General features: G+C 38.9%; 1 protein-coding gene across 1 annotated transcript; it reads right to left on the bottom strand.

Moving 5' to 3' along the window:
• Window positions 1-420: 420 nt before the first annotated feature.
• Window positions 421-11985, bottom strand: fam83fb (family with sequence similarity 83 member Fb). The gene is made up of 5 exons (XM_042485328.1): window positions 11200-11985; window positions 4373-4540; window positions 3629-3750; window positions 2076-2818; window positions 421-1269 (listed from the first exon to the last, which is right to left on the bottom strand). Exons 1-5 carry the CDS (start codon window positions 11680-11682, stop codon window positions 1223-1225), a joined length of 1563 nt encoding a protein of 520 aa, XP_042341262.1. The 5' UTR covers window positions 11683-11985; the 3' UTR covers window positions 421-1222.
• Window positions 11986-12533: the final 548 nt, after the last annotated feature.

Genomic DNA, 12533 nt, shown 5'->3' with positions numbered 1-12533 from the left:
AGTCTATAAATTAGTTAACGCCTCTTCCTGCTTAGCTCTGACTTCCTGTTTCAGTGTTGCACCACATCCAACTCACAACCCCCACTCCCCACCCTCCACCCTCAGCTCAGCTCAGTTCCCATTAGGCCTGCGGTTCCTCTCTAAGGTCTTAGCAGTTCACAAACACCCAGAACAGAGAACCAGAGGGAGGACAAGGGAGGCAACTTGTGGTATGATTATGTAGTGCAACCATCTATTAAAATGTTGGAGTATTACTGCGTCTCACCACTGGGTGGAGCTATCATCAAAGTTATGCCTCATGTTTGTTATGACATGAATTCCCAAAGAAATTTCCATCACAGAAAGATAATACGGACACTGCAAATAATTAGTTCCAGACTAGAATGTGACAATCTTAACACACGAACAAAATTAAAAAACTTTTGTTGTTAACTATCTGACACCATTTATTGAGCAAACTGTAGAACATAAACCACAACTTCAAAGTGTAGCAAATAGACACTGAAATTAAAAAAAAAAGCAATATGTGTTTCACATGAAAGACAACATAGCAAAATAACAAAGATTGTACAGTACTGTTTACATAGAAAGGCACACAATACCTCACCACCACCTGGGTGACACAGGTAGATATTTGTTCAACTTTCTTTTGGTTTATTTTAATTGGTGTGATTGTCAGACTGAGAAATCAGTAACGTCCTGGCAATGTCCTTTTTTAGGATTCTCAGAGAGGGTTCTTTCCATCAGTGATCACTGCCCTCCAAGTCTGACTCTTATTTTACAGAAATAGAAACCCACTTATTTCAGTGTATCAAAAGGTACACTGTGCTAACTTTACATTCAGTGTCCTCCAGACAAGCCCTTAGCCTTGTATCCATGTAGCCAAAAAAAGTCCAGAAGAATCAAGCCGCAAACAATCACCAGCGAATATCTAAATAAATCTCTCTGCACCCCACCAGTACAAAAGGGATATCCCCTGGCATATTGACTCAGCATTTTAAATTTGACGCCCAACTTAAACAAAAAACAAACAAACAAAAAACATTAAAGTGTCATATGCGAGTGTCTCAAGAACCGTGAATTCATTTGGTCTTTCTTGAAGGCGCTGGATAAAATACTTACAATATTGCACAGTCCGAGGTGACGTCACTTTCAAGGAAGTCATTCTGTAATCCATTTTAAGAAGGTAATCCGTTCTGTGGTCAGAAACTGGCAGTTCACCTCAGGACACTTGACATGCGTTTTTTCGTCGAAGTCGACTCTTCAAACCTGTGTGCAAAAAACAGTTACATAATTATAAAAAGAGATTGGTGAGGCAACAAAGATTATTTCATAGAATCAATTCATAAAGGATGTTGTCTGTCAGCATGTTACCACTATGATCAGTGGATTCTTAACATTTTGGTATGTGCACCCTCGAAGAAACACTTCTACTTAAATACTATTATTTGTATATCAATAACTCACCTGTTAGGTTGAACTCATTAAGAAACACTGTTTTTCCTGCATGTGTCAATAGTGATAAAGAATTGAAAAAAATAAGATTCTAGATGAATCCAAATCATCGGTGTTAAGCAGTAAAACTGTATCAAAACATTTGTTTACAAACTCTTTCACAATTTGTGTAGTATAATCTCCCTTTCATTTATCTAGTTGTATGTTCAGTACTTTTAAAATGTGCATTTTTGCTGAAACCTTATTATGTAAAACACTAATAGTACACCTACGCTGTCAATGCCTTGGATTACACCGCAAAAATTGTGTGAGAGTTAATAAACACATGTTTTGATATAGTTTTGCTATTGTTAAAGCACACCCCTATGACTTCAATAGTCAAAGGGGTGTCAATAGTATAGGTCATAAAGCCCATTCTTCCATGTTAGTAAATGGGACATGGGCCAAACTAAAAACTCAAAGTACACGCTAAAGATGGTTTCCTTTCCTTCCTTTTCCTGGTATTCCTTTACAACAAAGCTAATTGTCTTGTGACCCCTCAGATTAGCCACACATTGGAAAGTGCTGTCATTTGTTTATTCTGGATTCAAGCTAATGTATCAACTTTAATCCTGACTTACTTTCATTATCCTGTGACATGTTGACAGTTTGCTGAGAGTCTGTCCTTCGGCCCAGTTTAGGCAGCTTCTTACTCTTGGATTTGGATGGAGTTTTCACAATCACCTCAAAGTTGTCATCGTACTCATCCGTCCTATTGGTGTCTGTGGCTGTAGGGCTTGCACTGCCTGCCAAGCTGCTATCAGGAAGCTTATTGGACGATTTTCCTCTGGAGAATTTCTGCCTCCACGTGAACCGACCCTTCTTATCCTGCGTGACTCCGTTTTTGTTCTTAAATATATCACTAGGGGCTTCTGAGGGCTTCGGACTCAGTCGCTCAATCTTCTCACTGCTGGTCACTTTTGGCCTTCCTGGGTCCATCTCCTCAGCTAGCTCAGCCAAGGTTGACCCTCTCTTTGTCCCGGGCTCCTGCAGAGACCCTGGTGGACGTGGGATATCCCCAAACACCAGTGAGTATTTGGGGTTGTAGTATTTGTGTGCAGGTACTTGGATGTCAGCTTTCCGTGAATCCCCTAAGGTAACCTGGAAGCGGGATGTGGTCGCTGGTAGAGGCGGGCGTTTGGGGCCCACTTTTGAGCGTATTGTCGTGGTAGCAGCAGGTGGGCTGACATGAAACTCTTTGTAGAGGTTCAGTTTTTCGGAGATGGCGTAAAGCTCTCTGAAGTCCTGGTCAAAGAAGTCAACCACCTGCCCCGTCATCACAGTGATCATGTTCCGGTCCATACGAGACGTACACCAGGAGAAACTAGGACAGAGACAAGCTTACAACAGTTAACAACTTCATTAGTGTGTCCTCATTAGTCTATTTGGTTTACAACAAACAAATCATTACATAGAAATAACGTAGTGCAAAAAGTGTCAAACAACTTGGGCTGTATTTTTGTAGCTTTGACCATAATTTTTCCTTTATTTCTTGTTTGAAGTAGTCTCTATCATTGTTTTTTTTAGCCATATTAGTGGATGACAATATCTGTCAGTTGGTCCAGACTGAAGTATCTTAACAACTATTGGATGGATTATATTGTCATACAGACATTGATGATCCCCAGAGGATTAATTAAATGACTTTGGTAATCCCCTTACTGTTCCTTTTTGCACCACAAGAAGGTTGACATTTCCTGTTTTAAGCAAAATGTCTCAACAAATATTAGATGGACTGCCATAACATTTGGAATAAACATCAATGTCCCATTCGGGATCAGCTGTAATAACTTTCAATTTAACACCATCAAACAATTTGCTTTTGACCAGATGACATTCCCATCAGCTTTACTTTGTGTTTAATGCAAATTAGCAACTAAGTTAACTAACACAGGACATAGTGAACATTATACCATCAAAACATTAGCATATTAATATTTCCAAACTAATACTAGGAGTCACAAAAGTCAGACATTTTGAAGTTACTGAGTACTTCAAACACAAATAAGGAATTAACAACAAATCTATTACAAACACACACTCTTCACAAGTGATGGAAACAAGCGCTGTATAAAACGGTTAAGTTAAAAGCGCGTACTAACCGTACACAGAGTGAATAAGAACAAGACCTTACCTGTAAGAGCCAAACATGACTTTGTCCCCGTCCACCAGCATGTACTTATTGCAGAGTGCACCAGGCAGTCTGCCGAAAGACAAACCGAAGCCAATTCCCTCAAGTGTCCTGGTTCGGATTTTCTGTGGCCACAGAGGGTCACAGTCAGACAATGGACAGTAAAACCACACAGAAAGCAGCAGGTTGATATTGTACCACAGTTGCAGCGTACAGTGCAGCTCAACCATCCATCCAACCTTCCAGTCTTCCTGGTTGTTTGGTACTTATACTGTCTAATATTGTAAATGCAAAAAGTAAATTAAAGGTATGAAAGGATACCTCTATGTATACCAAAAATGCCAAATAGTTGTATTGTTTAATTAACTAATTCAAGAAATGTGGCCATGTCAGTGCTGCAGTTGTAATCATGCTTATCTTCTTTATCACTTAAACTGTTTGGCCCCCTTTTTTTTGCCAGAATGCCATCATTTTCATTTTCATGTCAATCTAATTTTGTTTTTGATAAACTGTCATTAGTCTAATTAATTTTAACTAACTTAATTTCCCAAGGATAGCTCACTTAGCATTAATTATGCTTTCTAAGGAGCCCTTTGTGCATGTATTAAAACAAGCAATATTGAATATAAAAATCTGTCAGAAACTATTGAACATTTGATAATATCATGTAAGCAGTATGTCTGTAAATTGTGTTCTATGCTACAAGTCTGTGCTACATTAATCACAGATGTAAAAGTGCCGTTTTACCCGAAGGTGCTGTGAGCCAATCTGCAGCCTGGAGCACATATCCAGGAAGTGTGGCACACCTTGGTTATCCAACAAGATGTAAACAGACACGGCGCGACGACAGGCCGCATCCATCAGGTCCTGCAGGATCTGGACGTCTGTGAGGATGTCCATCACTATTGCTATCACCTGTAAGGAGAAAAAAAAAAAGAATGTTTTTTAACTAACTAAAAGGGACAGTTCGCCCCAAAATTTAAAAAAAAGCATGTTCTTTCTACTTTTTATCAATCTATATAGTTTTGGCTTCTCTGAAGTAAAAAAAAATGGAGCTAGCATGAGTCTCTCATCCAAGAGTAAATGCATGCTTCCTTCTGCGCAGTGATTTGGTTGATGGGTGCAGGAAGAAAATAGTTCCTACATTAAACTATTCTCAACAAGGTCTGTGGCTTATCTTGAGTAATCAGATCATGGTTTTTGGAAAGAAACATTGCTGTTGAGTTTTTTTCAGTGACTTTTTTTGGTGCTTTGAGCACCACAAGCTAAGTGCCATCTACTTCCATTATACTGCAGAGCAGGTAGAGATCTCTACAGCTGATATCCCCAATACTCAGCAACTCACAGCAAAACAATCTAGACTGATAAATAGCACTACAGGTGAGAATAAAAAATATGTAATTTTGATTTTGGGATGAACTGGCCCTTTAAAGTCAAAACTTCATTATACAGTGTATTAAAAAAGTATTCAGATCCCTGAGCTTTTTTATGTAGATGCGTTACACTAACATTATTGAAATTCATGTTTACCCTCATAATAATAAAGTGAAAACACGGTTTTAGAAAAGATTGTGAAAAACTGAAATGAAAAAGAGAAAACTGAATTATAACATCAACATTTATTCACCTTAGTTCTATCTGACATTTTTTTGTCAAAACTAAGTTATTCATATAAACTTATTCTGTGAAAACTGACTGATATTATGTGAGGTATTACATGCATTTTTGGACTTTCTGTTAAAAATAAAAAACATTGAAAACATTTATGTGATTTGGAATGCAAAACTTTGAGGTTTAATATCTCAAAACTGCTCAGAACAGAGGAAGAACATAATTGAGCTCAGGTGCCTCCTGTTGCTCCTGATCACCTCTGAGGGGTTTCAACACCTTCATTAGAGTCCACCTGTGGTAAATTACACTGATTACACTTAACTTGGAGAGGCACACACACACACACCTGCCTATATAAGGCCTTGCAACTCAAGATGCACTTCAGAGTTGGAAGGAGCAGTTTGCATAGCTCAGAGAAATAACTGTTGATGCACAGGCACAAAGAATCTGATATTAAGTGGGTGAATTTACAAAATTTCCTTCACAGTTTGCTCAGGTTTTTCATCATACTGCGGCAGGATAAAAACACCTTGAAACCAAGGAAAAACACTACTCAATACTGCTTCTCATCCATGTTACCTCTCTAAGGAATAGAAGAAAAATCAATAAAATGCTGACGGGCAGAATGTCTAACAAAGAAACCAGCAGTTGAAGCTAATCTGTCTAAGTGAAGCACTTTAACCCAGTGATACACCCACCCTGAGGGCACAGTGAAGGCCACATGAAAGAGTCTTAGCTGCTGGTCTTGCAACAGTGGAGAGAGCCACTGTATTATCCTCCTGCTGTGCTCCTGTCAGGCTGACAGATCACACATAGAGCTTTACAACAACAAGAGGAGATCAGCTAAGGAATTTAGGACTTAAATGTCTTCAGAAATGCTTCCATGTGGCTTTTGCTTTCTCTTCTGTCAGAGTTGGGATTAGTAGAGGTCTGCACTTTGCTTTTACCAAATAAAGACATTCATAAGAACCAGTAGTTTTGCATGTAAGCAAAAACAGATGTGCACTGCCTTTTGTAGAAATTACAACTAAAAATTATGATAATAATTGTAAAGAATCTGTATAATACTGTGGATGTTTTTTTTCACTGTGCCCAGCTGTGCTGTATATGTATTAGTTTTAGCACTATTCTGTTAATCATGCACCATAAATTGATGGATGTCAGGATAAAGGTCAACTACAGAAAGTTTAAAACAAGTGTAATAGTCTGGAGCCCATTAACAGCCCCTAGAGGCGGCAATATTTATGACACCCTACAATATAACATTGTGGGTGTAATAAACAACAGGAGCATTATACTAAATGCTTTTCAACTCTGGACTCCTCTGCAGAGAACAAGTATGTAGATTGCATTCCCACATACTTTCCTTTTTTCTATCTCCTGAGAAGAAGAAAAATATGATGAAGTGTGACAAAGAATGGTTCACTTTCAATCATTGACCTGCTCAACACATCAGCTTTAGCTGTTTTTGCTGTCAGTGAAGTTGGTCTCTGGCACTTTACTGACAGCAAGCCAAGGTTTCACACACATTCATTTATTTGTGGGTGCATGCCATTATCTAAACATCTGTTGCCACAAAATAATTTTATAGTTTTGAAACTGGATTGTTCATCAGGAGCACTACTGGAATATTATTATATATTGCATCACACTCTCTGAGCGTGGAGCATACTCTTGGCACAGGCGGAACAGGAGAAAGCCAGACACAGTGAAAGTGAAACTTATCATGATGGGTCTTAAAAAATGCATTCACTACCTCTTGTAGCAGCTGCTTCTCTCATCGATCGATCTGATCACCTCTGATCAGATCAGCTGATCAATTATCCACCCCACTATTTAAACCCCACAAAGGGCTGCTGTGAAAATCTTTTTTGTGGATCTGTGCAATCACCCACAAAACAATGTCAGAATTTAGAGAGGGGATACAAAATAAGTGTTTTAAAAAATGGACACATACTACAAAAAAAATGAAAAAAAAGGGAAAAATCACTGTTTAAAAAAGCATGAATGTGCTAAATACATTATATGATAAGCTGTACATAACGTTTTCATACTATACAAGTAGCTGATATTTTGGCACTAAACAAAAGGCCACATGGTTACTGAATATGTACCAAAGTGTAGTATGAACACAGATGACATCTGTCTAATGAACTTCATAACCAAAGTAAAATTAAGAGTCAAAGCCACAGAGCTCTGACAGAAGTTGGCTGTTATGCCCATACAATGACGAATTATCATGGAGATTTTCAGGATAAAAGATTGGTGTGTTGTTCCACTATTCCCTGAGAACCAAACTCATGGAAAACAATGTTTTTTTAAATGTTCAACAAATGTTCCTCTGTTGGGCAGAAACGGCCTGTTGTTTCCACTCAGTTACTCACTGAGGAAAAATGCTGAGTGGAGTTGGGGGGGGGCAGAGGTACAAGATGAGACATGTGTGGACAATGGACTCAGTGCTGTGAAGCCTCCTGAGTGATTTTCAAGTCGAATTTGAGACAAAAACAAAAAGGACAAATAGGAACACATTTCAAATCTGCATGCAAAGATGAATTATGCTAGTGCCTGGAGAACTGGTTGCTCCACATGTGTTATCTTGCTTGTGTGGGTGTGTGTGTGTGTGTGTGCGTGTGTGTGTGTGTGTGATTCTTATGAATAGCTCCTTGCGTTTCTGATAAATGACAACAAAGCTGGTATTTTTGTCACATTCCAGAGATGCACACCAAGCTGAGCCGCCTACTGTACTTACAAAACCTTTTCTTTATCTGACCCAAAAAGATTTATTTTGTTAAGGGTATAAAATAAAGTTAAGTATATAGCAAGATGGGCTTCCAGCTCTAATGCCTATATTTTTTTGACAAAATATTACAAGAGGAAGTGAGTTAGTAAACAAAACACTCCTGACGTACACCTCCCTTATGCCCAACATGATGACGTAATAACTGGAAGGAAGGGCAACCAGGAAGTAAAGCTGATGTGTGCATACTCTAAATCACTTTCTTTATCAAAAGCATAAAAGCAGAGAGAAAAGCGGTCTTTCAAAAGGGCCAAAGGTCTTGTCTCACAATGCTTATGGTAAAGTAGATTTGAAACCAGGAAGGAAGGAAAGCAAAATAAGTGCAAGAAAACAAGCGCAAAAGGAAATAAGTATGAGGAAGGAGGGAAAGATAAAATAAATTTCCAAAGAAAATTACAGGGAAATCCAAAAATGGGTAGCATAACAAAGCAGGTTAAAAAGACCCAGTGAGTTTTTGACACATGCATCTACTGTCTTCTTTGACCCAGTTTTAGGGAGGCACAGTGAAGCAGGGTGAGCCAGGCTGAACATGTCACTGTGTTACTGAGAGCAGGCGGAACAGATGACTCAGCGGAGCTCTGGCGCTCTATGAGTAAACATGACGATGGGCAGCTTAAACACACAGAACCACTTCAGGCTCTCAGTTAGTGTGTGAGGAGGTATTAATCCCTCTAACGTTTAATCGCCCCACCTATAAACACTTACATAACATACTTTTTTAGACAATATGCCAAAAAGAATCCCTGGATCCAGCTTCTCAAATGTGTAAAGTTACTGGTGTAAGTTGCCTAAATGTAAACTTACTGAATTATATTTGTGTTTTGGAAAGTTGGTCACACAAATGAGTAATTGATAGCCCCTTCTGCAGTCTTTTTCAAAATGTGCAAGTGTGCCATCTCACCATTCTGTATATAAAGTACGATCGCGCAATGCGCAGATCCTGTGAGAACAGCAACGTCACGCTGCACTTTATAAAAGGATCAAGGACAAAATTCAGTAACAATCCTACCTTGCATCTTGTGTTCTTCTATGGTGTGTCAGTACAAACTTCCACCAACAGCTACTGGCCTGGCCTGCATACTACAGCATTTTTGGTTGTTTTTGCGGATCTGCATACATAAGCATTGTTCTCACAATGTTATTATCTGAACGTTAATGTTTTTATAAACAGAAAGGAAAGACCTTTCTGTTTCTAATAGGGCTGTTCTCATCTAATCGTGCCACAAGCTCTGGTGGTGCGTGCTGTGCACTACACACAATGAGTTTAATAGAGAAAGGAGCGCCTTTATTTTCGACCATATTGAAAACATACCTTCTAAATACCCTGGTATACCATCATACTGTTATACCGCCCAAACCTGATGCCCATCATGCTTTTTTTTTAATTTCATGATGCCTGATGCCACTTAAAACCACACAGTGGAGTGAAACGATGCTGGCGACATTCGGTTCTGTGTAAACACACAAAAGAGGCATAAAGAAGGGGCTTAGTAGCAGCCCTATAGTACAATCTCTGTGTAAAAAGGGCTGATGTCTATATACATCTCTGTATATATATGTTTGATCGTACATACTTCCATGATCATATCAACCATACTTTGCTAGAACTATTATAGTAACTTTGACTAAACGTCCCTCTTTGTTTGCCATTGTTTGCTTACTTACGTGTCAACAAAACCCATTAACCTTCTTTCACTCCACCCATTGACGTTTAGCTCACACATCAGGATATTTCTGCCTCAACAGCATCTTAACGTTCCCAGACAACAGCTACAAACCCATTTAATATGTGTTTTTAGGCCTACAAACCCAAACTACAGCTTGTCCAAAATTCAGCAGCTAGACCAGCATATTATTTAGCTTCATGTCATTGGCTAAATATTGGCTAAAATATTATTATAAAACCCTTTAAAGGCTTGCTCTGGACTCACCAAAATTCATTTAAGATCCTCAGACTCTGTACGTGCCTAGCTGAAACCTGAGGACCTAAATCAAGGCTCTGCCACAAAGTCTAAAATCTTGGCTGAAAACCAAGGGCCTTTTCTTTCAAGGCCCCCTGCTCTCTGAAACCTCCATCCTGAGGACATCAAACCATGAAGTTCCTTATCCTTTTTTAAATCCCTCTTAAAAATACATTTTTATAAATCACTTTTAGCTGTAAGTCAATTCTTAAAACCTTTTTTAAAAACAAAGGCATTTTCTTATTTTTTCATTGAAAGTTTCATTTATTTTAGGTATTTTTTCTTGTGCAGCTTTTAAACTGTTATTATTATTATTATTATTATTATTATTATTATTATTATTATTATTATTATCTCATTGTCTGCCATTTTATATTATATTTTTATAGAGCACTTTATAGCTGTGTTTTGAAAAACACTATATATTTTTTTTAATATTAATATTGTTATTGTAAATATTATTGTTATTTGTACTGACAATAGTGTATGTGTGTTATGACTGTGCCAGACAAAAATACAGGGCTCAAGTAGGTAATAAAAGCATAATAACTTCCTGTAATTGGTATTGAGTCATTATCTGACAAACAAATTATTCTCTCTTTAAACTTCAGTCTCTCAACCACCTTTGATTTCACTTTAAACAATGTATTTTTGTTCTGCAAGTCGACCTCATAAAGTAATTGGGTATTATGACCTGCTATTGGGTAATTTGTCAAATGCACAATCTTAAATGCTATCTCTAAGTCTTTGTTTTGTTTATTTTTTCTTAATGTCCAATTTCTGTCTGTCACTTGTCTTTTTGACAATCTGTAGGGTTTTTTTCCCCCTGTATTATGTACTTTTATTAAGCAATTAAAAAGTGCAAAGAAAAAACCTCAGGGAGCTATTTTTATTTATTCATTTGTTTATTTGCATTTTCACTGAACTTAAAAAGTTCCTCGGGAGTTGCTGAATATGATGTTAAACGTTTCTGTTTTGATCAAACATTTGCTAAAGGCATTTAAACAAAGTTTTGTGTTACGTATGTTGTGCTGTGTATTCCAAATCATAGATATGGACATAAATATTTGAAGTTTTACGATAAGAACACATCGGTTCTCATTAACTATTAGTAATGGGCATCTGCATCAGCCCTGAAAAACACAATAATAAAATAATAACAATTATAATGTCCTCTTATCTGTTATGTCCCCTGTGGTCCTCACCTTACTGGCCTCCTGGATGAGGCGCCTCACCACCTCCTTGATGTGGGGTCCGTTCCCTTTGGGTGGGTGTGTGTGCACGGCGACCCGGGTCACCCCTTTGAACAGCCCCCCGCTGGGCCAGCCGATATCCAGCGGCGGCACCTCGGTGTCCGACATCTGGGGCCAGTAGGTGGAGTGGACCCCTGAATCCGCGTCCGTGCCCGCGGCTGCCTGCTCAGACCCGGCCGGCGGAGCTTTTCTGCTGCTGTCCTTCTCCGTGTCATACTGTCTGAACGTGTTTAGTAAGAGTTTGACTTCTCTGGCAGATAAAAAGTCTTTCATATTATCATCTTTGAGTCTTGTTTTAAAGGCACCATCGCCGTTTTTGAGCAGCTCCTCGATGGCCGCGCGCTGCTCCTCGCTGTAGTAGAACTCCGGTTTGGACTCCGGGACTTTGACTCCAATGTGGCCGTCCTCCATGCACACGAGCTGGGACTCGGCCATGGCTGGCGGTGAGTCCTCCTGGAGCTCAGAGACTCTCTCACACCCGGTGGGGTCTTTTTGACATATACGTGACGCCGGGCGGGTTAAATAAGGCTGAGAAACTTTTCTTACCTGGACGGGTGGGAGGGGGGTGGCGCTCGCGGAAAACTCATGTTGCCTTCACGTGTAAGTGGAATAAAGAAAACTCGCCTTAAAACGACTAAAAAGGATTTTAAATAAGAATAACTGATTTCCAGATGGAGCCTGAATGCAGCAGGAGTAGCCTGGGTAGGAGCAGCATGTTCTGTAGAGACATGTAGGGCTGGAAGGAGTTTCTCTTTCCCTTCAAGGCTTCCCCTTGTTCATGCAACAAAAACAGACCAGTTATAAACTGAGCAGACAGCAATCTTTATATGTAGGCCATTCAAGATGCTCTGTCATATGCCTTCAAAGAATGAAAGACTAATCCTGTGTTGTTTATTCTGTGTATTGCTCTGTACTTTTCACTTTGAACTTCTGGTTATATGCCAAACTGCATTTTTGTTGCCGTAGTGCTCTGTGTAATGACAATAAAGTTAAATCTAATTCACTTTAAATTTGACAGAGGATTACAACTCTTTTGTGCTATTTTCTGTATATCATGTCTGATCCGAGTCTACGCTCTGGAATCCAACTGAATCCTGATTGTAAATTTGCATTATTCATTGTTGAGGGTGTGCATATGAACTAATATGTGTGTTCAGCATGTGTAAACATTGATGACACTTAACACACTCTATATTATGAGTTCTAAATGTGTCTCATACTATTTGTCAGCCTTTAATTTTGGTTCTCATGTCTTCTTTCACAATCAGCAGAAATAATAACCATAG

Source organism: Plectropomus leopardus, chromosome 4, assembly GCF_008729295.1.
Source record: "Plectropomus leopardus isolate mb chromosome 4, YSFRI_Pleo_2.0, whole genome shotgun sequence".
In the NCBI taxonomy this organism is placed as follows: domain Eukaryota; kingdom Metazoa; phylum Chordata; class Actinopteri; order Perciformes; family Serranidae; genus Plectropomus; species Plectropomus leopardus.
This window is presented reverse-complemented; position numbering and strand designations above follow the sequence as displayed.